Source organism: Amphibalanus amphitrite, unplaced genomic scaffold, assembly GCF_019059575.1.
Source record: "Amphibalanus amphitrite isolate SeventyFive unplaced genomic scaffold, NRLGWU_Aamphi_draft 000354F_arrow, whole genome shotgun sequence".
Taxonomy (NCBI): domain Eukaryota; kingdom Metazoa; phylum Arthropoda; class Thecostraca; order Balanomorpha; family Balanidae; genus Amphibalanus; species Amphibalanus amphitrite.
This window is the reverse complement of record NW_024881848.1, coordinates 370,580-398,293: the sequence shown is the minus strand read 5'-3', so window position 1 is coordinate 398,293 and position 27,714 is coordinate 370,580. Positions and strand designations below refer to the sequence as shown.

Below are 27,714 nucleotides of genomic sequence, written 5' to 3'. Positions count from 1 at the left end.
GAGAAGGGAGGAGTCGGAAATAGAGGAACAAAACATGATGCTGCATTTCCAACGATTCCTTAACGTATTTCTGAAGTAGGAGGTTGGTACGAGCAAGATTTAGGGCTTTCCGTACTTTTGACGAAAAATTACAGACTCTTAAGAAAGGCATTTAGGTTCATTGAAGAAGAAAAACAATGCGTCATAGCTTCATTACTGATAAGTTCTCAGACGTGCGCTTTCTGGTGAGGGGTTGATTTCGTAAACCTTGATAGTTATCTCGTGCCCTCCATGATCCTAATAACAAATTAGGTGCCATCTCTATCCTCCTTATACTGGATTTGCCTATGACAATTTTCATTTGAAATTGACGTCGTCAACCACCTCAGAGTATATAAATATGACGTGAGGCACAAGTTTTTGTCGATGCAAATCAAAGCAGCTGGCTATCAGCGGCGAACATACGAGTAGCTGTTAGAAGAAGTATGGTGAAAGCATTGCATCCCGAGAAACTGACCCTAAGATGCGTATCTGCGCAGAACACAGAGTACAAATCTTGAAATGCATAAGTGCAAAGTGTTACATAAGACTTTTATGTTAACGATGAATGAACGGATTTCATTACCCATACCATTATTTACTACGTACCATTTCTTGCAACTCGATATAACACTTGCATATCGGTTTAAAATGCCAGACCCCATTCACCATTTAGCAGGGTTGATAGATCACCGTGGGTGGTCTGCCAGATATGAAATTAAACCAATTAATGTGTCACAGAAGAGCTCACCCGCCGGAAGGCAGGCCAATAAAGTGTAAACGTATCCTAACATTACGTATGAACTTCCAGCCATGCAGAACCAACGTGCCAAACGCCACCACCCGCGTCCGAGGCAGTTGTATATTATCGTATCATGATTTTCCTTACATTCTCGAAAGCCATGGCAAGACCAGACATGTTTTCGCATTTTACTTCCTGCAAACGGGCCTGCCTAAATTTCTGTCTGTTCTCATAATGACAAATGAGGGCCACATTGAAGCAGAGTATCAGATTTGAAATGCACACTAGAAGGGTTCATGCGATGAACGACTTCCGTTACGGTATCAATGCTTTAAATGGGGAAATATTATCGCCTGATAAACATAGAGAAACTTAGGGTCAAATGTCCCAGATAGAGTCACCAAATTAATGCTCCAGTTGGGTTATGGATGTCTGTTGGATGAAATCGGATTGTGGATAACTGTTCAAACAGCATTCACAAACAAACCCAACTCTTCAATGTGCACAGTAATATCTCGCATTGCAGATGACAGATAAGCAAGCATTTCATGTTTCAGCTACAAGATATACCTAATTTGTAACAGACGTCGTTGTTCTTATGGCTCCTTTTCACGGTAAATAGTTACTTTGTGCCATCATGAGCCGAAATATTTTGTAAAAAATAGGTGATAGCTGAGCTAAAGGTAAGACGACAAAATAAACATAATTTTTTAACGTGACCGAGAGCGACAAATCAGATGGCAAGCGACGTGCATTGCCAGATTATGGAGGACATGTTTTGCTTTTCTGGTGAGTGCCTCTTCAGCAGTGTATGCGATCGCCTGGCACGTTTTTGCGAACAGTGCAATATTACACTGGGTATGAGAATATGAGCCTTCCACAAAATAAAGTTGAACTGACGGAGAGCTGCGAATAGAGGGTTTTATCAGTTTAAGCTGTGCTTTTGCGACAGTAGGTATTCATGAAAATAAGAACAATTGGAACAATAAATGTCATCCGCAAATCAGGGCGGTTTTGCCACTTTCCTGGAAAACGGGCAATGTGACACCCAATTTCAGATAACGGTCAAGAAAACCATAGCCCGTCATCTTGGACCAGGAACAAAGCCTATAATGACTGAGTGATTCCCGCATTCATTACATTCGCAGCACAAATCGGCATCAGCATCCTGACACTGACGTCTCCGAAGTCTGAATTCCCTAATTGCCAGAGTACAAATCGTAATATTGCCGGAACTCTGCGATAACTGCAATTGTAAGAGGGACGTAGAAAAACAGAGCGACTACATGTCATTCCCGAACTAAAGGTTCTGCTATGTAAATACAAAAATTACAACTGGAGACGAGTGAAGGAATTGAATAAACGACCGCGCTGGTGCGAATGGCAAATAATGCGCAGATGAATTTTGCTTTCGTATTTCCCAGCAAAGACAACGGCAAGTTCTGAACCGTATGAAAAAAAAATCATTTTAACTAATATTTACAACGTAAGAAAATAAAGCTGGAACTACCGCATGCTGAAGTGTCACCCATACTGTCATGAACATAACAAATGCCATTCTTTCGATTGATTGGAACTCGAAGCATTTGAGAGACCAAACTTTATGATATTTCAGCAAATATTTGTCAGGTTTCTTAGCGTAGCAGGCAATTTAGAAGCAGCATTGTGTGCCAACAGATATTTCCACAGACATTATGTACCTATATCTATCATGCATGAGTAATACCCTGCATGACCAGTGGCGGATCCAAGGGGGGGGGGGTCACATGGGTCATGGCCCTCCCCTTGAGGCCCGGGGGCCCAAAGACCTGCCAGGGGCACCACCGGCCTATCAGGGGTATCACAGTCCTGACAGGGGCACCACAGGACCGCCAGGGGCACCACAGGCCTAGCAGGGATACCACGGGCCTGGTGCCCCTGGGCCCTGACAGGACTGTAACGCCCCTGACAAGCCTGAAGTGTCCCCGGCAGGCACGTGGTGCCCCTGACAGGCCTGAGGCGCCCCTGCAAGGCCGGTGGTGCCCCTGGCAGGCCTGTGGTGTCCATGGCAGGCCTGTGGTGCCCTTGCTAGGCCTCTGGTGCCCCTGACAGGCTTGTAATGTCCCTGGAAGGACTGTGGTGCCCCTGGGCCCTGACAAGCCTGAGGTGCCCCTGACAGGCCAGTGGTGCCCTTGCTAGGCCTGTGGTGCCCCTGGCAGGCCTCTGGTGTCCCTGACAGGCTTGCGGTGCCCTTGGAAGGACTGTGGTGTCCCTGGGCCCTGACAAGCCTGAGGTGCCCCTGAAAAGTCTGAAGTGCCCCTCGGCAGGCCCGTGGTGCCCCTGACAGGCCCAAGGTGCCCCTGCGAGGCCGGTGGTGCCCCTGGCAGACCTCTGGTGCCCCTGGCAGGCCTGTGGTGCCCCTGGCAGGTCTGTGGCGCCCCTGGCAGACCTGTGTTGACTGGTGCCCCTGCTAGGTCGCTGGTGCCCCTCACAGACCTGTGGTGCCCCTGGGCCTTGACAAGCCTGAGATGCCTGGCTATGACAGGCTCGTGGTGCCCCTGATAGACCAGTGGTGCCCTTGCTAGGCCTGTAGTGCCCCTGGCAGGCCTCTGGTGCCCCTGCTACCCCTGCGCCCGGAGAGAACTATGGTGCCCCTGAAAAGCCTGAAGTGCCTCTCGACAGGCCCGTGGTGTCCCTGGGCCCTGACAGGCCCAAGTTACCCCTGCGTGGTCGGTGGTGCTCCTGGCAGGCCTCTGGTGCCCCTGGCAGGTCTGTGGTGCCCCTGGCAGGCCTGTGTTGACTGGTGCCCCTGCTAGGCCGCTGGTGCCCCTCACAGGCCTGCGGTGCCCCTGGAAGGACTGTGGTGCCCCTGCCCCTAGGGGTGCTCATGGGCCCAACAGGCCCGTTGTGCCCCTGACAGGCCTGTCTTGTATACTTGCTAGACCTGTGGTGCCCCTGCTTCCTGGCAGGCCTGTGGTGCCCCTGCTTCCTGGCAGGCCTGTGGTGCCCCTGGCGGGCCTGTGGCGCCCCTACAAGGCCGTAGGTGCCCCTGACAGGTTTGTGGTGTCCCTGGAAGGACTTTGGTGCCCCTGACAAGCCTGAAGTGTCAAGGACAGACCCTTTAGACGCCAGGGTCAAGTTCGTCGGACTGACAACGATTTGCTTACCTGATAACGTTCCTGGTAAGTACTCACTACTCAGCGTCCACAACATATATACACATAGCACATTCATATATACTTGCTTACAATTGGTAAATGTGGTTGTAGCTAAGAGTTAAAGGGACCCTCCCACCTTCAAAAAAGTTTATGAATTGGCATGAAAGTGATGTCGCTCGGTTCAGAAAGAGCAAAAACGAATATCTACCAAATTTCACCGAAAAATATTCACCGGTTTTCAAGATATTAGACTTTTAGTTTTGTTTACTTTTTGGGATCTCCGCTGTTTCTAGCGACTTTATTTTAGAAGTGCGGCGTTTGCGGCAGATGTTGCGCGCAAATAGCATATACCACCGCGTGCTACAAAACGTTTTAGTCAAACATTTAAAAATCGTTAGATATTTGCGCTGACGTCACACATTCAGAGGGGTATTCCTAAGCATTAGCCCCTCTGAATCAAAATGCTGCAATTTTGAAATTCAATATTTCCAATTTAAGGCATTTCTCGATGTTGTGAGTGCCGAAACCGGTAATTGTGAGCCAGGGACCCCATTTTGGCTATCTCAACTCAAATCTAATGTTAAGGTGGGAGGGTCCCTTTAAGATACTGACTAAAAATAAAAAATAAAAAGAAAAAAAAAACTGAAAATGGGGGCACCACCAAAATGAAGTGGACGAAATCCGTTGAGTTTTTAATTTTGGGTATAGGTAGGGGCACCACTTTGATTCATGACCCTCCCCTTGGAGTTTTCCTGGATCCGCCCCTGTGCATGACATGGCAAGCATGCGGCGTTAATTGAGTGCATAAAATGTCAGACACTTTTCTTTTTTCATTTCGACCGGTTCCATAATTCAAGAGCATTGCGTGACGCTGTAAATTGTCCGCCAATGTTCTAAATACATTAAAACAAACATGTGCCACATAAAGAAAGGTGATGTATAGAACGACTTACAGAATGGCATATATAGTCTGGAATGTAGAGCGACAATTCAGTACACGGCAGTCGATAAAGCTAAAAAACGAAGGAATTCTGGCAGTGTCAACCGTAGCCAAAAGAGAGGTCTCCTGGCGGATACGGAATACCGGACGGATAACTAGGGACAGCAAGTACCGACGACGAATACCAGACAACAGCTCAGAGAACACGTCCGTCAATTTCAAATGGCGACTGGCCAGTAAAAGTCAAAGGAGATGACCACTGGCAGCTCCGTCACCAGGTGAAACAGCACAAGTCTGCCGTGCCAGTCCACCGAGACACGGCAGGAGAACAGCACAGTCTTCCAAAACCAGCCACAGTCAGTCCGCCACAGTCAGTCACCGTCACAACCTCTCAAACCTGCAGTCACAGCTCTCCCAGAGAGCTGCAGCTCCCCAGACGGAGCTCACAGCCCGTCAGCCAGGGAGCCGCCGACGGCCGTCGGGGTATGTCGCACTAACCGGCCGCGCGCGGAGACGGACGCAGCGGCCGGCGACGGTCCAGCGGACACGACGGCTATCATACAGACGCAGAGGTGGAGTGAAACTGTGTGCGCCGTAACAAAGACCTATGAGGAGTGTGATGTCCATTAGAGCGTGAGACTGAAACCATGTGAGCTAAAAATATTGTTTCAATATTCCGACAAATGTTACGAATGCGACCGTTGCAGACCATGTTTAATCAATTCCCTTCGCCACCAATTATCGCTGATGAACCATTTACGAGTATATCAACCTCTAATGGCAAGATGGAAGTGCAGCTATGCCATCATTGTCATGAGTGAAACGCAAACATCTCGAGAATTGTTACGTCCGGCACAATATCACTTACATGTCGCAAAGCATGTGAAAGGACGACTGAAACAAGTAAATCAAACAGCTCATGTCAGCGAAAACTTATGCGAAAACCATATCGATAGTCATCTCTCCTCATCCCAGGCAATTTTTCCAATAACATTCCTTCTCACGTATGATCCATTACCTGCCCAGCATTCCAAGGGTCAGCTCCACAATCCCTTGGACACATGCGAAAACCAAAGACGTCCGCTCCTTCCATGGCGACCCACCTGTATCAGTCCGTAGAACTCTCCTCTCCTCACAGTCCTCCACTCCTCTCACTCTCTATCTCCCCTCGAGGACGCTCTGTCTCTCCTCGGACACCCTGTCCCCGAGCTGTCGCCGGCGTCACTGGGCGGCCCGCGGCTCCCCGCCGTCCCGCGGCGCGGCGGCGGACGCGGGCGGAGCTCGCTGGAGACCGCTCAGGCGCCGCCCCCGGCCGGCGAGACAGGACACCCGGGCCCGACCGGCCGGCCGGCGCGGCAGGGCCACGGTGGAGCGGGGGCTGGAGGACCGGGGTGGGTGGCGGTCAACGAGAGGAAGAGACAGCTGGACGAGGAAGATCAAGAGGAAGTGGACCGGGGAGGAAGGGGTAAATAGGCAGGGAACGAGTCAGGGGAGGACAGAGATCATCCAGAGGGATTAAGTGGACGGGTTACAGCCTACAGTGAAAATGAGCCCAAAAGCAGAGGCCACTCGGAAGGGTCATGAGGATTACGGAGGTCAGAGGCTGCTTAAACCGAACCCCTAATCCTTTCATAAAGCTTAACAAAAACAACTACGTTTCATGAGGCTGAATACCGGAGTAATCCACGCCTTCGGAACCCTTGATTTTCGAGCAGCAGCGAAATTAGCCCCGACGCAAACAACTGCTTCTGTGACTAATAGAACAGCTTCACGTCGTTCCGTATATTTGAAGGGTGTAACATTCGGGAAGCTGCAAGGTACGACCATGTTATATGGAACAAGGTCAGCAGGCCACGTCAAGTGGCCTCAAGAAAAACAGAAAGTGTATGGTAGCTTTTTGGGATTGTTCTCTGGGATTGGAAATATCCTACTTAAAAGTGCGATGCCAATGGACTTCATTGTACTTAGGTACTCAAAAGTCAATGGAATTTTGAGTAACATATTTCCAATCCCAGAAAATAATCCGTAAAAGTAGCCATACACATTTAACTTCCTAGGGGAAAAATGACTTTAAAACTAGGATATCAAAAAGCGAAATGCTCGCCATTGCTACACCGACAGAACAAAACATTTGAATATTTCAGCTATTGACTAAAATGAGAGAATGCAAAAAAAATGCATTTTCTCATGTCGATGGCCAACTAGGTCAGGTCAATTTCTGATCTGCCTTAACCCTCGCCGGACCTATTGGTTTTCTACATACGCGCCGGCCGAAGGGGGGGGGGGATACGACCCTCCCCCTCGCCGTTTCGCCCCTGGTGGAGCTAGCGCGTCGCCGAAAAAACGAGCGTGTGCGCCGTTACGAGACGCAGAGATTGATACCCAATTTTAGGGTCCTAGGTCAACCAGTGACCTCTGAGGTCAGCTCAAGTGCCCCAAGGTACGGTTCAGTTTTTGGTGAATAACTTTGCAAAAAACGGCCGCAGAGCCGCGATTTTGGCAGCATCGTCTTCGCCTCGCTCAGTCGCGTCGAATGATATACTTTTTTGGTCAGGTCAACTTAGGGTGTTGACCTCAGGTCACGGTCAGGTCAGCGCCCCCAGGTCACGAAGTTGGTCGAAAGAGGTCATGTCGCATATCATTCGATTCAGCAGGTCTTCCTGAGTCCAGTGGTGGCTTTCCCGACTCACTAGCTCAATTTGGTTGGGAGTTATTGACGAAAAACTAATATGACCTTGATGACGTCATAAGTTACGTCACGCAAGGTCAACATTGCAAAAGTGACGCATCTAACCTTGCAAGGAGTGCATCAAAGCACGATTCTGTGTGCTTGAGATATTTGGAGATCGTTCCCGGCGCCAGAATTTTTCATTTTTCATTTTTCCCCATTGATTTATAATGGTGAGGTCCCGAAAATGACCTGACCTCATATGAACTTCAAGAAAAAATCCGGATATACAAGTTGTGAGACTCGTAATGGATACTAGATCCTGCAAGTTTCATTTCCTCAATAAAATCTGAATAAATGACAAAATAACAAAAATTCGGGTACCTATATTCGATTACAGATCTTCGTCAACCCAATCTGTGATCGAATATAACCGAATTTTGTTATTTTGTCATTTATTCAGATTTTATTGAGGATTCAGTCACAGATCTTCGTCAACCCAATCTGTGATCGAATATACCCGAATTTTGTTATTTTGTCATTTATTCAAATTTTATTAAGGATTCGGTCACTAAAATATGCTTATAATCATAATGATGATTTTCCTCACAACGCTTAACTCTTTAAAAAGTTTCATTTCCCTGTTAAAGCTCCTCTGGCAGTGAGGGCGTTGCGAAGTTGCGACATCTGAAGACCGTGCAGAGGTTCACTTATGACGTCATAAGTCAGTGACCTGACCTGACCCGAAAATGCGGTTGGTGTCGAAAGATCCGGCTTGAATCAAAGGTCAAGTATGCCAAGTTTCAGCTCTCTGTCTCCAGCGTGTTCGGAGCTATCGCGAAAAAAAACATGGGGTGCGGCACCCGGCCCCCCCCCCCTCGGCCGGCGAGGGTTAAATGTAAAATTAGGCTGCACGCCTCTTTTAGATAAAAACTATTTTAACCCTCGCCCCGTTGGGGGGGGGGCCATTTTGGCCCCCCTGTGGTTTTTCCTGAATAGCAAGAAGCGCCGCCAAATTTTCAGTACCTTTCCGGGCATCAATTTGACACCTTCACACCAAATTTCAAGTCTTAGGTCACCTTAGGTCAGGAGTTATTGAGGTCAAACTGAGGTCATGTTTGAGCAAAAATGAGCAAAAAACATGCAATCTTGAAACGCTCACCAAATCAAGAGTTATCAAGCAATTTCAAAGTTCTTTATATGGTCTAGTAGACAAAAAGCGGTGCTACAAAACTGCTATCTCGGATTTTCAAAATTTTTGGTTTTTGACAAAAAAAAATCAAAAAAGTGATTTTTTTAGAAAAACTTTGAAAAAATCCAAAAATTTTCCGAATTTCGAAAAAAAACGGAATATATGTGATAGTCCCAGCGCTCTTCTATATACATACCAAATTTCAGATCGATATCTCGTTTTTTGGCCAAGTTATAGCGAAAAAACTGTTCAAAAATGATGACGTCAAATTTTTGAACTCAATTTTTAGCGATTCTAGACCACGTACGGCAAAAAAAAGACCACCATTGAACTCCCCGTGACGAGCTGCATCGATTCGATACCCATTTTATGCAAAAATATTAACTTTGAAATTTGACCTAATTTGACCTGACCTTGACCTGACCTTGACCTGACCTTGACCAAAACGTGATCTAAGCTGGCCCCAAAGGCTGCCTGACCCATATAATCGCATTTGTCATGTAAAATGGACCATAAAACATGTATCACACGACACTTTCATATTGTGACCCCCCCGTGACCTGACCTCTGTGACCTGACCTGGTATCAGTGACCTCAAATAGCAAAATATGTGTTTGAAGAACATTTCCCCATCGATGATTTTCAATGAAATGCATTTTACTCGATTTTACAACGCATTTCTTGAAGTGCCTGTAAACGGTGAAAATTGGACCTTTGACCTGACCTGTGACGTCATCGGTTTGACCTAGGTCAATAAAATTGGGTCACAAGGTAGTTCCCCGTTGGGGCTATCCAACGCCGTTTACCGCTTGTCGCTATGTTGCGTGGTTCTCGAGATCTTAGGGGGGGGCCAAAATGCCCCCCCCCCAACCGGGCGCGTTGCTCGGCAGAGCCCAACGGGGCGCGGGTTAACATCGTATACCTAATATTGATATTGAACACCCACTGAAGCAGAAATAACACCCATGACCCCACCTTAGACCCTGCGGCCATCTTAGGTCATAAAACGTCACCAGCAGGTTTTGTCGACCATAAATTATTACAGAGGCAAGCTAGAGCGATGAAAACACATGGGATATGTTCGGTTCACCAATACTGATACAAGACTGATATGCAGCATGGCCTACCTACATATTCCGGTCAGGTCATGTCCTCTTTTTGTTGGGCCAGATTGTCAAATTAAGCGGGAAAGCGATTGGAGACTGGAATCTGACAGAGATTGCTATGTGGCGAAATGACTTCGTCTCAATTTTGTCTTCCATAGGGTCAATCCAGTTGCAAATCCATTGGCCTTTGTACTATTCAGGGCCGCGGAGTCGGAGTCGGAGTCGGAGTGGGTCGGAGTCGACAGCGCTGCCCGGAGTCGGAGTCGGAGTTGGAGTCGCCAAAATCTTACTGACTCCGACTCCGGTGTCGCAGTTATCGCTGCTTGGCTCAACGTCATGCCCTGCACCTGTTTGCTTGACGATGATACGCTCCTTGACCTTTCGAAATGTCGAAAAAGGTCATTTTCCTGTTTTGGACCAGCGTTTTCAGCAAAGAAGCAAGAAAACGGCGGATTTGCCAGAACCTGCGTTTAGTTCTGCATGTTATTTGCATATTTGCAACGCAAGGCCTTGGAACCCACACAGGATCGTTACGAGTGCAAAGTAAGAACATCTCCACTATTTTCTTTATCATCATGATATGGATTTTAAGAGAAACATCCGGAGTCGGAGCTGGTGTCGGAGTCGGAGTAGAAGTCGGAAATCCATCGACTCCGTTGCCCTCATGGTGTTATTGCATGTTTGAGCGTTTTTTCTTGGCATTATGTCGGCATTAATCGTTGAATTTATTTATCTTGCAAGCAAGAAGAGAAGGGAGAAGGAAACTGAATTTATCGCTTCACATGCGCTTGCAGTACAACCCTAAAAACCGACGTAAGTTACCGACTCGCTTTATGAAACGAGGCCCAGAGCCCTTTTCCCAGCATTTTTCTTCAATACTACTACAGCTACGGTGGAGACTGCGGATGAACGCCCCAATCTTGGATGATCAGCAACGCTTCTATATCCATCTGCAAAGTTCTTAACAGCGCCAGACTTTGCGGGCAGAATCCCGAACCGATCTGTCCGACAGGAGTCCTTGAATATTGAATTGAAACGCTTTATGTCGCTGAAAATGCATTCGTGTTGCCGTTTTAAAATATTACCGCTAACGTGTCCTCAAATTATATGGACAACAGATGAGCCCCAGAGCGCAAAAGCCGTCAAAATGAACTGTTTTGTGTAGCGTAAAGTATGACAGAAGATGAACTATATTTATTTCACTGCAACTTTTTTTTCGTCGAGGCGATTGAAGTGAATTATTAGTAGTTGGCTTTCAAAGGTACCTGGATATATTTAGCATGTAGAGCCTTTACCTAAATGTAACCTTTTCCTTGCACTATTTTATAACAACTTCGGCTCTCACCGGTATCTAGGAAAAAATGTTGCGAAGCGCTGAAGATAAAATTCATAAAACTATGAAGACTGAGTTCCCACATTTTGGAGTCCTTGGACAGTGGACACTGGCCCTTGGACACTGGACAGTGGACACCGGATCTTGTACAGTCTGTGCCGGCGAGGTCAGGCGGCCGTCCGGTCCGGAGCCCACTATGACAGCGGCCGGTGTAACGTGACCTGGCCAGAGCGAGCGTCGCTGCCGGGTCTGGCAGTGTCCCCGCTGGGTAGAGCACGTGCCGACAGGGCAGGCGTGACGGACGGCCACCGCCGACAGAGGAGAGAGGGAGGGAGGGAGGCGAGAGGGAGGGAGGGGGAGAGAGAGAGAGAGAGAGAGAGAGAGAGAGAGAGAGAGAGAGAGAGAGAGAGAGGGAGAGGGAAGAGGGAGAGGGGAGACGGAGAAGAAAGAGGAAGAAGAAGAGAGACCTCATGTGTCAGGCCTCACAAATACCTATCTATGCAAAAAATTAATAATAATAATTGAGTGTCATTTGTTCTTCGTGGATCGGAATTCAGGTAACACATCGGTGTCAGTGTTCGAAGTCGCAGCCATTGAGCTGCGGCCTGTTTCCGTCCGCATTTTTCCAGTGTTCCTGAATTTCGGGCCGTCCCATCTCTACCATCACACATTGATCGTTCGTTTACACGGAGCGCTCTTCCCGGAAGAGCACTGATTATCGGTAATGCCTCTCCTAATGGTCTCCGAAAGGTAAAGGTGGGACGATATGGCGTCCTGGCCAATCTCATTCGCTCCTTTACACACGGGACTTGTCGGCAGACGCAAACGGGCAACCGAAACAGCTCTCGAAGGCCCAGCACTGCTCCAGCGGCCATCTGACCATCCTGGACGCTCGATAGTGTCAATGGATTTCCTCGGCGGAATAATGTGATGCCATTCGTCATTTGTGGTTTCTGTTTTCTAGGTACTTCAAGTAGAAACTCCGCGCGTCCGTCATCGTTTGCACCCACGTTCTGTCCATATTCCACAGTTCAAGTTGTGATGTCCCTACGTTCTATTCTCAGTGTGTCATCGTCACCCCCACTCAAGAACTGTCAGGATGTCACCGACATGACACGCTGACACTTCCACACCTGACACCTACAGTAACAGTGACACTGAGCTGGGCCGCGCCTACCTTTTTGGGCCGCGGTTTGCAGTACTGCTGTCCGCAGCCAGTCGGTGAGTAGAGGCACGCCATTGCCGCCACCCCTGCCACCTCCACTCCACACCTCAGCTCCGCCGCCACCGTAAACTAGGCTCTGCGAGCCCCGAGCTGGCGCAGCTCGACAGGAGGCGGGGCCGGCCGCCGCCGAGCACCAATCAACGGCCGCCGGGGTCAGTCACGTGACCTGCGCGCGGCCAGCCGAGCCGGCCCACGGCCCTTCATCAATACGGCGGCTGCGGCAACGGACTGGGCCTGGGCTGGGAGAGCTACAGAGCACAGAGCTGCCATTAGGAGAGCGAGACTCTTCCAGGAAGAGCGCTCCCAGGAAACGAACCAGGACTCCAATCAGAGCGTGATGGTAGCGGCAGGGACGGCCCGAGATTCACGAACACTGGAATAACACGGATAGAGAGAGACCACAGCTCACTGGATGATTCTGTCCTGCTTCGGAAAGGACCAGGACGGCACGTCTAGCTATCTTGCCATGCCTTCATTTGCAAAGACAAAGGCTGGACGACTGATTCAAAGCGATCAGCCCGCACAGAGGCAGCTGCTAGGGGGCGTGCCTGCCCCCCTCCCCTCGCACCCCTGATAAATGACACGGTTGTCTACAAAACAGCCGCCGAGGTGGCGTAAACAAGCAGACTGTTTTGCACACCCAGACGCTCGCGTTGTGACTTTGACGGTGGACTTTTTGTGAGCGAACCAAAACGGTGGGGTGAGGGGTCTTGGAAAGGCATTTGTTCACACCAGACAGGCTGCATGTTGAAAGAATGACCGGATTGTGTGAAAGCTATGTACCCGTATAGAGGGTAATGAGCTCGGCTAATGACTATGAGATGTTTAGATAATTAAGTGTCACTCGTATTTTTGAGTTCAGAGCGATCATGGGACCGGAATCGCTGCGGATGCTGTTTCTCCGGAAAACGTTTGTGCATTTTCCTGCTACAGCCTGCATAGTGCATACTCGTATCATTCGCAATTTCCATAGAAAGGAAGAGCACTTACCTATACCATTGGATGTGCTCCACGCTTTCAGCGGAAGTATATGACTTTGATGTGCCCATGATTCTTGCTAGTGAAATGCCAGAGCAGCATACGACAAGATCATTGCTCACCTAATTCCACATAGCACCATGTGCCGCGACAACAAATGCCTTGTAAGCATGCCGCTTAAATGAATTGAATAACACAAACATTGTATCACTTGACGCCTAGCCTCTGCAGCACCCAGCGTTGTGTAAAACTAACGAGTGCCGAGGGTTGTCAAGCCATCTGGTATGGCCTTTCCCAGACGCCAACCGCTATTCGAAGAACACAAAGGAAACTGGACCTGTAAATGCAGATCTGAGAATGGAGGTTGGAGAGTGGAGAGCCAGGCTTCGCAGAACCGTACGGAGGATGCAGTATAACATGAACTAAACAGGAACAACGGCTGAAGGACACTCCAACTAGGCAAATCAAATGAGAGCCGGACGGACGGACGAACGGACATATGGGTAAAGATCCGTTCCGAATATCTATTTACACAGCTGTTAAATACAGACATATTGCTGGGCTGTCAACACCCATGTCAACAAACTTGTACGGATTTAGAAACAAACAGCATGTCGTATACGAGTTGAGTACCAAAAGTCATACCAAACATTAATGGCAGCGTCGGTCATCGCAACAGCAGAGGCAAATAAATTTCCCAAATCAATAAGCCTGTAGCCTACCTCGGGAGTTCCTAGCATGCTATAGCTGCGCTTTGTACAGTGTGTCTAAAAAGAATGTCCCGTCGCCACTACGCGGCGCTGGTGTCGCGAGCCGGTAGTTGGCTGAATCCGCACCAGACTACAAATTCCCAAGCGCTGGGTCAGACAGCTGCGCAGCGGCCGGTAGTAGCGTAAGCCGGAACCTTCGTGACATGACCCCGGGAGGGAGGGAGTGGGAGGGGAGCGGGCGGGGCAGCGCGTTTAGTGAGGGGTGCGCCGGTAAGCTGGTAGTTGTCGCGGCCAAACGACAAGGTCACAAGGGTTCTGGCGCAAATGGGTGAAATGCTGATGTGGGCACAAGGTGGGGATAGGGAAGCTTTTGGATGTGTGTTGTGTGTGTGTGTGTGTGTGTGTGTGTGTGTGTGTGTGTAGGTGTGTGTGTGTGTGTGTGCCTCTTACGAGGAAAAGGTGTCACGTTGGTAGCCGTGTCTGAACCAAAGGGTGCACTGAAGCCTTGTCAACTTCGTAGGTCGGTGCAGAAAATGACATTGTCCCAAAATGTCTTCATTTGGGTGGGAAACGACATCAAAATAAAACTAATTTTACACTTTCATCTCTAATTTTCAAAGGCAATTGTCCAGAATTCACTCCAGCAATTTTACTGAGAAAAGCATTTAGATTGTCGTTTAACATTCTACATTTTACCAACTTGTATACCTAACAATTTATATCATTGCTCCCTTTTTTCTATTTTTGGCATTACATGAAATGCAATTTTCCACTCTTATCCCCGTTTTTGAGAGGAATTTTCCCTCTGACACCCTTAACCCTCGCCGGCCGAGGGGGGAGGGGGGGGGGGTGAACATCATTTCACACAAAGATTCAAAAGGCATTGATACGGTGCACTGACATACGCTGAATCGCGATTCCGGCCTGACATGGTCTCGACTAACGGGTCACCTTACGTTACCTTCCTTATACGGTAATCGGGTTGTAGGAGGCCAATTTTGCCTGTGGGGCCCGGTCTCAGCGAGCTCCCAGTGCTCGCTGAGACCGGGCCCTCAGTTCCGAGACAGTCAGCCTCAATAGGTTAGGTTAGATTGGGGTCAGGTCACAGGTCATATGTCATTTGGGTCAGGGTCGATAACTTATCATGGTATGTTTAAACTGATTAATACGAGGGTAGTAAATGTTTCATCGCGATCGCCATCATTGCGCGAATTATTTGCAAAAAACCGAGAGGGAGGGGGCCACTCGCCCCTCCCTCCCCCCATAAGTGCGAGGATTAAGGCCAATGGCTTTCATCTGACCACCGACCTTGAAACCCATCATACTTAATGGGAACAACATCATTTCACATGCTAACACGTTTATAATAAAGTCTGGAAACTCACCGATAATATCGACAGTTCCGAGCAAGAACATCCTAAGTGTCAAATTTTTCGAATTTGAGATATTATACCATTCGACTCAGCTCGACGAGGTGAGTCGAATGGTATAAAAATCTAACTTCGAAAAATTTGACACTTAGGATGTTCTTGCTCGGAACTATCGATATGCGCTGGTATAATACGCCGATCGGAATTCTGGTCCGACGTTGTCTGGAGAAACAGTCACAGCTCAAATGCTAACTATAGGTCAGGGTCCTTAAAATGTTAGAGGATGTTTAAAACTAAACAAATCGGGAGTACTGGTAGCTACTCTGCGACCGGTCGACTTCTACGCGAGTTGTTCGGAAAAACCAAGGGATTCATTCGACACCCCCTTCCTTTAAAGGGACCCTCCCACCTTAACATTAGTTTTGAGTTGAGATAGCCAAGTTTGCGGCCAGGCTCAGAAACCACCATTTATCCTGGTCGCAACCCCCGCAGCTTTACGGTGTTCAAGAAATTTCTTCCTTTTACTTGCAGGGTGGGACCAGCGTGGTCCCTATCTCTTAACCATTACGGAAATCTGATGACGTCATCAGGCTTTCGAACGTCCGTTAAATGTTTGACTAAAACGTTTTGTAGCACGCGGTGGTATATGCTGCTTTGCGCGCAACAAATGCCGCACTTTCAAATAAAGTCGCTAGGAACAGCGGAGATCCTAAAAAGTAAACAAAAGTAAAAGTCTAATATCTTGAAAACCGGTGAATATTTTTCGATGAAATTTGGTAGATATTCGTTTTTGCTCTTTCTGAACCGAGCGACATCACTTTCATGCCAATTCATTAACTTTTTTGAAGGTGGGAGGGTCCCTTTAAGTGCGATAGTTAACTTTGCTAAATCTCGTCCGTGTTGGTCATTTAATAAACAGTTGCTAACGATCAACTGGGGCTTGCACCCCCACCCACGAACAGTTTGGACCTGATTGGGTTGGGTATATGGCTTTGTTGAAGAAAGCGAGCGCATTGCTCGTGACCTATAACCCTAACGATGGTTGAACGTTGTTTCAACGACTTCAATGCTTCAAATTCAACGATTCGAATGCTTAGCTTCGAGGTCAAGTCAATAGCTTAAATGTAAAAAAGGAGCCTCCTACATCTTCTTGAAATGAAGTTTTCTTGGCATATCGTTTGGCTTTTATTTAATACTTTTTGTGAAAATATCATTTGTGCATTCGGGTTAGGCTGCAACCGGTCAGTGGCCTCTATGAACACCGAATAGGAAACCCGAGGTCTAAGACCCCGCTATAAAGGCGAGGGTTAGCCTTTCAACACTTAATCATGGTACACTCAGTTGTAGTATTTTCAACAAACACATTTCAGAGCAATCAACACTGCAAAACAAGTCAGCACCTCTCACACTGCACAGAAACGGTTAAGAACAGACACAAATAACATAGCGAGCTAGCGGTGCATTCAAGGCTTCCTGACTCAGCAGTGGCCAATACGGAGTCAAACGGCAGCAGGCTCCGAACAGACGCAGCGGCAGCCACAGCCACGGCAGCATCGCCGCCGGCGACAAGCTAGACTCTCGGAATCAACCGCTCGACGGTTGTCGGTCGTCGGTCTCAAGTCAGCAGCACCATACCTGGAGCGGAGCATGTGCTCGTGAGACATGACATGACATGGCATGGCATGAGCTCGTAAGACAGACCAGATCGATAGGGACCAATAATTTTATATATTTTACAATATTTATATATTTTACAATATTCATCAATGTAAGGTTTACCCCATACAATCGATGTTGCTGTAAATGCATTGGCGGCTGAAGTCATTTTCTAAATTCACCAACCTTACTGGCGCTCCTAGTATCCCGTGTGTCCGCCGCCGCTCTCGATGACGGCCTGCAGACGGCCGGGCATCGAAGCCGCCAGAGAGGCAAACATCGCCGGCCGGGATCGCAGCTCCTCCCACTTCTTCTCCACGCGTGTCCACAGCTGGTCGGAGGTCAGGCCGCGCAGACCACCGTCCTCGCCGAGCTCCCGGGCCATTACGCCCCACACATTCTCAATGATGTTGAGGTCTGGACTCTTGGGAGCCCACTCCACGACAGCCACCTGTAATGATGAGTCGCTTTTAATTGTGATATTGATGTCCGTTTTCATTTTGCCTTTACGCGTTCGTTTGCAATCTATGATGAATTTTTCCTAATTAACCCGGCGGCCGCTGGGCCTCCGCGCCACCCGCCGGCCGCTGGGGGGGGGGGGGCATATAGTTGCCCCCTTTACTTCTGCGACAATATCGCAATCGTCGCGAAGAGATAGAAAAGCGAAACTTTGCACACATCTTCCTGAATACCTAGCCGAGGTTGTGTCTAAATTTGGTGTCGATTCCGTTTGAAATGATGTCACATTGACGTCAGAAGTCAAATTATAGGTTTGCGACTCTCAGTTTTCTCACGATATATCCGACAGACGAGACCGAATATAAAGGACCGATTACTGGTCAGGAACTAGTTGGAAGAGTACTTAGATGTTTAAGGATGACAGCAGGTGCTGTCTGGTTCATTTACAGTTGAGTTTCATGCTCAGCGACATCAGAAACGGTCCATATCGGAAAACGACAAAACTTTATGACGTCACTGTGACGTCATCTTAAGTGCTACAACCACCACAGTTTCCTCAAACATTGCCTAGGTATTCATTTGAAACTAAGCAAAGTTTCACATTCATAGCTCATCAGGTTTCGGAGATATTCCACAAAACGTAAAGGGTGGGGGCAACTTTATGCCGCCCCCCCCCCCCCCCCCCATGGCGGCTCGTGGGTTTGTTTCGCTTATTGCTAAGCATTTGCCACTCTTCAGCCATTTTTTCTGTTCTCAGATACAAAATAAGTTGAACACTTATGATTTGACATTAGAAACAAGATAGACATGAATATTATAATTATAAAATAAGAAAATTTATTTGTTTACTCCACAACTTTTCAGCAGATAGCAATATAATCATTTACTTGAGCTTGGTGCTCCTCAAACCAGTTTTTGGTGACGGCTGCCGTGTGTTGAGGAGCATGGTCTTGCACAAGCACGTGCTGGTGAGCCGCCCCTCGCATTTGCTCCAACGTCGGGAACAGGACCTGGTTCAATAGAGCAACAGTTTTCATTGTTTTATAAAAAAAAAAATTCTCATACAATTGTGGATCATGCAGCATGCTTAATTTGCACAGGTGTGTTTTACCGTTTGACGCAATCAAGTTGCAGTTATTCCTCGTTATTCAGTGGGCCACCCATAAATATGCTAGCTACATTCGTTGTTGGAAATAAAATTTTCCCACATTTCCTACGCCAATACAGCTTGTTTTGCTCATTGTCTGATTTTTAACGAACAATTCAAACGGCAGTGATTAGATAGATCACGCTTCCTTTAGCTCACAAGCTTTATACATAAATCGACAAATATTTGTCATTAATTTATCAGTCAGTTAATCGTCAGTAGTTTTTACCTCATCGAGAATCTCCACATATGTGTCAGCTGTGTGGCGCCCGATGACACGGTGGAGTTCTCCGGGCCCAAACCCATCCACCCACCCCCACGCGTGAACAGACTGCCGTCCACTAGCGTCTCTTGTCCGTAGGAAGGACTCCGAGTCGCGCAGTCCCTTCGGCCTAAAATGAGGAAAAGAATAGCATTACAGGGCGATATCGGCAGAAAGAGAGGGAGAGAGAGAGAGAGAGAGAGAGAGAGAGAGAGAGAGAGAGAGAGAGAGAGAGAGAGAGAGAGAGAGAGAGAGAGAGAGAGAGAGAGAGAGAGAGAGAGAGAGAGAGAGAGAGAGAGAGAGTTGTTTGTCCTATGTTGGTTCTATGCATTACTGTGGGTGTCAAGGTCACGTGAATATCAGGTTAAGGTCATTGATCTTTGATGACCTCGATTCACTTTTTGAGTTATGTTCTTAAGGTAGTTTTTGGAGCTGATTTCGAATTTGGCGCCCATTTAAACATTTACGAAGTAGTTTTGGTGCCTTCGTAATATATTTCGAGCCGTCAGTAGTGCTTGACACCTACGATGGATAGCCGGCAGGACGCCTACTGGTTGACCTGACCTGACCTGGCCCGACCTGGTTGTTTGTCCTATGTTGGTTCTATGCATTACTGTGGGTGTCAAGGTCACGTGAATATCAGGTTAAGGTCATTGATCTTTGATGACCTCGATTCACTTTTTGAGTTATGTTCTTAAGGTAGTTTTTGGAGCTGATTTCGAATTTGGCGCCCATTTAAACATTTACGAAGTAGTTTTGGTGCCTTCGTAATATATTACGAGCCGTCAGTAGTGCTTGACACCTACGATGGATAGCCGGCAGGACGCCTACTGGTTGACCTGACCTGACCTGGCCCGACCTGGTCTAAATGCATCAAGACATAATCTGCGATCAAACCTAAAATGATATTCGTGACCAGGACCCCCCAAAAATATAGCACCTTCACTATACGAAGTTCTAGCAGGGCCCGATTTTCCCGACTTTTGGGTCATTGACCTGACCTGGAAGGTCGACCAATGATCTAGGACCTTAAACTTGAATATCATCGGCTTCCTATCGCCAGGGGCAGCACTCTCGTTTTTTTCCGCGAAGCTCTAGCTCCATCGGGGGCCAAACGGCAAGGGAATCCAACGGACCCCCGCCCCCTCCCCCTATACGTTAGACGCTGGCAAAACACGAAACGGGCGAGGGTTAATAATTATGAAATTGCTCCGTTGAAGAACGATTGTCATTTAACTGCACATGACATTGTTCGATTGTATTGAACAATGGATTTCATTCCATACCTTCGGACAAGCAGCTTTCCCGTTTGGTCAGTCCGAAAGATTTTCTCGTCCGAGAAAATAACTCTTGACCAGAACTCCACGGGCTTCGGGAGCAGTTCTTGGGCGAAAAGCACGCGGTTTGCTTTGTTGACTTCACTGAGGTGCAAAGCTGGGGCAGCCCTGTAGGTCCGCAGTCCCCCCTCTTTCAGACGGTTGGAGATGCAGGTCGGGTGCAGATGAGGAGCGCCCGTGGCCGCTCCCACATCCCGCACCGTCATGAAGGGCTGATCCTTCGCCAACTGTAGGATTGCAAACAGGTTGGTACCGTAAACGGGGTGACTTTGCCATGCTTCTCGAAAAATGCTTTAGGGAGATCTCCAGTGATATTTTACGAAGAATTTAATGTTTTTATGCACAAATGAAAGATAATTGATGGGTCTTCCAATATAACCTACACTGAGAGATAAGTTATCACTAAATACCTAACTGGGCTCCATTTTATTGGAGTCATTGAAATGGTCAAATTTGAAAAGGTCCGAAGTTTTTATTATCTAACCATGTTTTAGACCAACTGCGATGCTGGAACTTGGTATGGTTGATCATGACAAGGCTGTTAACCCTCTAATTTTGCTACCACATAATAGTTGATGCTATCTGGTAAAATGGTGCGTTTAAACGAACCATTTTCCAATTGCAATAGGTGCCTGCCATTTAACCCTCGCCCGTAAACGGCGATCTGCCACCTTCGCCCATGCAGGGGGGGGGGGGTTGGTGCGACCCCCCCCTTGGCGTTTGAAAACGGAGCGTCGTAGAGCTTAGCGGAAAAGACCAACGGATTGCTCTCGCCGAGATCTCGCGATTGGTGGTATATTTTTTGGTCCTAGGTCAACATTTGACCTACTTTTGACCGGTCAAAGGTCAAATTTTCGGAAAAATAGACTTTTTTCAACTTTCCGCGGCGATTGCGGCAAAACGGTGGGAGATATCGACTTGAAACCTTCACTATCGTGTTCCTTGATCAATTCTCTATCGTTTGGTATGTATTTCGTTTCCCTAGCTCTAAAAATGGCGCGTTGGGAGCTCCGGAAGTCGGCAAGGTCACAGTCGGCGGCAGAAATTCGAAAAATCAAAATTTAAATTTTTGAAATCTGATTGTATTTTTGGATTTGGAAGGTCCATTTGCTCCCTATAGAAGCTAATATTGCTGCATATTCCCATTGAGGTGACAAGAATTAGCAAAATAGTGGTTCGGGCGCTTTTCAAAAATAGTACCGGACGCTGTTCCTCTTGTGACGTCATAGCTCCGTGACCTGACCTGACCCGGTCAAGTTTCTTATACCATATGATAGCCAATACTTGCCCCAACATGCATGGGAAGTTTCATCACGATCCATCAACCGATGTCCGTACCACCGGCAGGAAACCTCGGGCGTTGGCACTCAGTTTGTGAAAATCCGGCCGGAGGCTGTTCCCTTTGTGACGTCATAACTCCGTGACCTGACATGACCCGGTCAAATTTTTTTATCAAAAGATGCGCAAGGTATGCCCCATAAGGTACCCAAAATTTGGCGGCGCTGCGCGCCGCCGTTTTTGCACTATTTCCGAAAAACCTCAGGGGGGGGGGTTGCACCAACCCCCCCCCCTACATGGGCGAGGGTTAAGCGATTGTTAGCTCGCGCATGACTAAAGAGGATCTACAGAGCCTCCCCCCACCCGTTTTTTTTTTTTTAAATATCTTCTAGACCGCTAAGACTGCATCAATTGACACCTTGTGGCTAAATGGAAATTTCGTAGCTATAATAGGTTGTCCGGGAATGACGTTAGAGTGACGTCATGTTCCGCCCATTTTGATGCATAACATTGAACTATTTACCCTTATGGTTTTCATAAGCATATACATATTGGCTAGTGTGTAAACCAAAAAATGAACTTAATGTGATTTGTTAGCCGGCAGCCAGAGACCAAATTGTGAACCCGAACTAAACTGACCTGAATGGTGGGGTCATCGGAGACCTCGAAGTCAATAAAGAAGGTTTCGTCAGACAGCTCTTCTAGGGTTATATCAAACGCCGTTTGAATTCTGACAATCGGCCCAGTGATTTTGGATATAGGAGGGAGGGGGGGACTCTAGAGCCCTCCCCTCCTCAGTCAACCACGTGATGGAAAGTAATGGAAAATATTCCAGGCATCACTTATTTGCTACTACTTTGGGTCGAAGAACTGGGTAAAAAAAAAACTATGAGCGTAATTTTTCGGAGCTATCCCGGTTTTCATTAAAATTATCACACTATGTTCAAATTACCCTACGTCACAAATTATTTTGCCATATTTAAAAACTAGTTTCAAAAGCAAATATCTTGGAATGAAGGCACTTATTAGTTCATTGTATAACAAAAGCCGTTGCGTATTAGGCGCTAGCAATGTCAGATTTTTCGCTGCAATGAAGTTGCAATGACCTGTTGTGGGGCGTTTTTACTTGCGAAATTGGTTTTCTTATAATGTGCGTCAACATCTCCATTCCATGAAACTTTAAAACCCGTTAATATGATAGCCCTTTTAGTTATGATTATGTCCCTCATTGGTCTTATTGTCGTGCCACTTATGGATTTTCCGTAATTTTGTGTCATTCATACTATGTTCAAGCTGCCCCAGCTGTTCCAATTATTTCCCACCCTATCCTTTCAATTAAATGATGCTCAGCTGAGAGTGAACGGTGCACATTTGTGTAGTTTTCAGTTATGGGTAGGACGGCGCGTCCGCAATATGATAAAGGTTTTACAATTGTTTGCATCAGCATTCAGCACGTACCTAATAGTTCAACAAACATCCATGCAACGGACAAAAAGCAAACAATAATTACATACAATAAAGCATAGATATTAGATAGTTCATATTACCTCCACCATTGCCTGATCCTGTTCCTCTGAAGTGACGCGTGGACGTCCTGAGCGTGGGCGCTGAGCCATTCCAGCCTCGCCTTCTTCTTCAAAACGGGCCAGCCACTTACGAATGGTCTTCTCGGTGCGACCCATGCTTTCTGCGATTTCACTTATTCTTCTCCCCTCATTTCTTAAAGGAAATAGTTCACTTTCACGAAATTATTTTTTTTGCAATGGATTTGTGATTTTTTATGTTCAAAATGATCATCAAAGAAAATAAAACCTTTTTACAGCAAAAGATTATTTTCTATATTTTTGATATAGGAAGAACTTTTCAGTTTCTGTAAGGCACACGCGATCCAGTATGAAAAGAGCATGGGTCCCGAAAATTCTTAGAAACTTGAGAAATTATCGCGGCCACCGGCATTTGAGCGATCTGCTCGTGCTTTTGTTACTGGAGCGCCTCACTGGAGCGAATTTCTCTAGAGTTCTCGTAGATAATCTCTCTAGTTTCTGAAGAATTTTCGGGACCCATGCTCGTTTCATACTGGATGCGAATATATGCAAGGCACACATCCTCAACGCAAGACACATTTTTCGGGACGAGAAATAGAATATCTTTGCCTAGGGTGATCGTTGGGCTGTAAAAGCTCCTGATTTATGCTCGTCTCAGCCCAAGCTACGGAACTGCTATTCCAGTTCAAAACCCATGTTAAAATGTGAACTATTTCCTTTAACTGAATTATACGCCCCTTTTCAAACTCGCTGCAATGATACGGCATTTCACAGCGCAAAACAAATCGCGGAACGGTATGCAATCAAAGCTGGCGCGCTACTCCCCCGATTGTTGCCAAGTGGCTGAGTCGCTCGTCTGTCGCCTCCTTGTCCCGAGTTCAAGGTCATAACCCAATCGGGTCACCAATGGTCGCTTGCGTCAGCTGATTTCATAACACGCACAGTGGATGATGGGGGGGGGGGCGAATTTCGTCCACCCTTCCTGTTTTTTGCAAGTATCTTACGCCATTATCATTCTATTAACGTCAAGTTTTCGGTAGTTGACTTAAAATTGAATTGCGCATCTTGCCGTTAAGGCAATGAGTAAATCGGTCTACAACTTTTTTAACAGCATGTGTGTCAAAGTCAAATATCCCGCCGGAGCGGCGTGGCGGCGCGGCGGCCGGCGCCGGCCGATTCTCGCTGCCGGCGCCGGCCAGTTCCGCCTTTGCATTGCGCTGCTTACCGCTGCTAATGATCGATTTGCGTCAAAGTCTCTGTGAAGACTTGGAAATGTAAATACAATCTTACGGTGAAAAAAAGAAAACTAGCGGTAACATTTCGAGTTACGAGTGTGTTAACACAAATTTGTAACACTCTTTCCGCGTCGGCTCTTCCCCGTCTCAACCGGAAGACATCTTTCTCCTAACAGAGCTCTAATTGCCATTATTATGGCTGGATTAATTAGAGATTCTCAATATATACTTTAAAAAAGTGTATGTGTCGTCATAAGGCGAAAGAAATAATAAAATCGGCCGGTAACTTTTAGAGGTATGGGCGTGTAGTAGACACTAAATAGACCCTCATCTGACAGACTTGGACCCGTTTAACCTCATTTGACCTTGAAGATATTTACCTATTGTCATGAAAGTAACACACAATAGAGTGTCCCACCCATCCTTCAAAGTTTGTCGTTTTGGCTTTTATAGGAGCTGAGATCTTAAGGGGGGGGGGCGACAATCCACTGGGCAATGACCGTGACTGGGCGTAGTTCTCGGAACCCTTCCACGACAACCAATGACCTGGGACCTTAAAATTGGGTATTATTGGCTTCCTCTCGTCACGGGCAACACGCTCGTTTTCGCGAAGCTCTAGCTATGAAAAAATAACAGGTGCCAAACGGCAAGGGGGTCCAAGGGACCCCCTCCTATACGTTAGACGCTGGCAAAACACGAATACGGGCGAGGGTTAAAGGTGGCCCTTTTCCTTTCACGTATCCACGCTTACTGTAACGGGTATTGCGTTAGAAATTTCTGGAACAAGCATTATTCCTCATGCACTAGCCGAGTTATCGTAGCTGTGCTTCACAGCCGCCATGGAGTCAAGCCCACACGCTCGGTTCTACCGCTCGGCCGCTGTGGGCCGAGGAAGTCGGTCCTCGCTTGAAGGCAGGACGGAGGTCAGCGAGGGAGCGCGGGGTCAGCCAGGTATCACCCAGTGCCGAGCGGGTGCCCCTCCCTCCCCTCTCTTCCCCTCTGCTCTCCTCCCCACCTCTACCGGGGTGGGGATGGTCCGAACTGCCAATGACATGCGAGCGGTCAAGGCCACTCGCGTGGCAGCGCCCCTGGCGGCCGGGTGCCGCAACTAGGATTCAGCCAAGTTACCGATTCGCCTACCATGGGAGAAAAAAACTAGGGGACATACTTTTTAGACATACTGTACAACCTATTCCAATGACAAAGCGCAGCGCAGAAAATGAGCAGGACATCATTTTCGTGCCACAGATACAGTGCGATCACCTTCAAACAACCAGGAACAAGCCCCTCACTTCCACTTACAGGTAAACATTATCATTGTCCCCGTGTCAGTTTGTTGTCGCTGCAACTCGACACAGCCGAGCTGAGAGCAGTGAGCGAGCACCCCAGCCCCGTGACACCAGTCGGGTTTGTTATCGCCCCCATCACCCCACCTAGGGGGCAGCCCGGAGACCCTGCGGCACTCAGAGCCCGCTTATCTCCTCAATTAATCCGCCGCACACAAGTGCCAATAAAACACAATCGAGAGGCGCTGCGGGCCGGTCCGCTGCCGTCTGGACCGGCGGGAACCGACGCGAGGGTCCCTCGAGGCCGCCGCGCCGCCACGCCGTGGTTCATATCGCACGCACCGCTGAGCGCCGCGCCAGAAACCTTTCAAGCTTTCAGCAGCAATCAAAGCTCGTCGACCGACAGCGCGCCGAATTAAAGTGGGCTGGACCGGCTGGCCGGGGCTTTGTCTGAGGACGAGCGCAGGCTTTGTAGGGCTGGGGATTGGGACGGCGGCGATGGGGGATTGCTGGCCAGTGCCGACCGAAGTCTGTAAAGTAACTATGGGAGGATGCAGCGGCTGGTGGTTGGATATCTATTAGCTGTTTTCAAGAACTGGAACGTACTGCGTTGTCTGTTACGAATAGGAGCGACATCACAGGAATCCGCGAGCGGGGCTTGTTCTTAGAGATGCATAATTGTTTCTTTGGCATACTATGGCGAAGGCAGCTTTTTTTCTCCTATGCTGTGCAGATACCACAGAACCCAGACTCAGCAGCTATTATACACTGACGCACCGACCACTAACGTCGGTAACACGAGAATGCGTCACTGATTTATGAATTCCTGAAAAAACGCACCCAGAGAAGCAATTACTGGACGCCGCTGCGGCGGCCGCCAGGTCTGATGGCCGCGGGACGGACGCGGCGGCAAGGCAGTCGCACAGTCCGACGACACAGCGCATCCTGATGGGCTCGAGCTCGCTTCTCGAGCTCAGCACGAGCCACCACCGCACGTGGCGGTCCGCTGATAATCAGCGCGTGCCGGCCGCGGCACGTGTCCCGTGGCTGGACACGTGCCCCAGGTAATGGTCGGTCGGTCGGTCCGCCCCCGCCGGCCGGGCTATTGTGCCACCTGGGCCCGGCGGCCGGCGGGCGCGTGCCCCTAATGGACCGGCTTACCTGGTGTAGGGCCGCGCCGGGCCAGGAGGAACAGTGCGGGCGCTCTTTCAGCTGGGGAGGTGGACGCTGTCCCATCGCTCCATCATATCACACAAATGGGTATCTGGGAAACAAGGAAGAGTGAAGCAAGGAAGAGTGGATAGCGGAGGGTCTTTCTCCCGTGTCCAGCGCGGCAGAGGATGGCATTGGGGATTCTCTATTCCGCCGCGGTTGACGACACCAAGGGTGGGCTGGTTTTGTCTACCGGTAACCGGTTCGGTTGATGGATGCTGCTGCACGTCTCTGAAAGCGGAGCCTAAAGGACACCAGAGTTCATATGAGATTGGGTAGCGTCAATTTTCAATTTTCTGAGAGACACAGAGGTTTTAATTTTGGAAAAACAACAACTAAGTGTCAAGTTCTATTAGGTGGGTTGGTGAAGTCGGAACAGTGTTAGAGAAAAAAAGAAGACGGTCGTGACCGTTCGCTGACCCAGTGACAGCTGCCGCAACCATGGGCTAGGCCGGCTGTGCGCCAAAATAAAGCAAAACGATTATTGATTATGCTGCATTCACCTTAGCATTCCCGATTACCTACTTGTCAGCCGGAGTTATTCTTATTAGTGTGCTTTGGAAGTGTGCTGTTTTTTTATAGTTTCAGTAAATTGCATGAAAATAATAATGAAACAATCTTTGAGAGGGATATTGAAGCAAATGTTTTCAGCATCGGTGTTTTGTCGATCGTTCTTCTTCACCCGACTTATGCTAACAAATAAGAATTATTTCACTCTAAAGAAAATGAAATGATGAATAATGAAGGTAAAGATGAATAGCAAAAAGCTTGTGACCCTCGTTTGCACGGACGTAAGGCAGTTCGCGGCGTAAGAGGAACGAAACCGGCGTAGGTATTTCAAGACATCAAAGATCAAACAGTCAGCTTAGCAATTTGTAA

The 27,714-nt window shown here is 48.0% G+C and overlaps 1 protein-coding gene and 1 long non-coding RNA gene across 2 annotated transcripts in view; both read right to left on the bottom strand.

The window, feature by feature from the left end:
* Positions 1-12,468, bottom strand: part of LOC122389321 (eyes absent homolog 2-like) — a 118,467-nt gene extending 105,999 nt beyond the window's left edge. The window contains exon 1 of the mRNA XM_043381208.1: positions 12,314-12,468. Coding sequence (XP_043237143.1) covers positions 12,314-12,376 — 63 coding nt within the window. The 5' untranslated portion in view covers positions 12,377-12,468. The remainder of the gene's footprint in view (positions 1-12,313) is intronic.
* A 4,108-nt stretch (positions 12,469-16,576) lies between these two features.
* On the bottom strand, positions 16,577-19,100 carry LOC122389337. The gene is made up of 4 exons (XR_006257958.1): positions 18,911-19,100; positions 18,422-18,544; positions 17,262-17,526; positions 16,577-17,054 (listed from the first exon to the last, which is right to left on the bottom strand). It is a non-coding gene; the product is annotated as an uncharacterized LOC122389337 (long non-coding RNA).
* Positions 19,101-27,714: the final 8,614 nt, after the last annotated feature.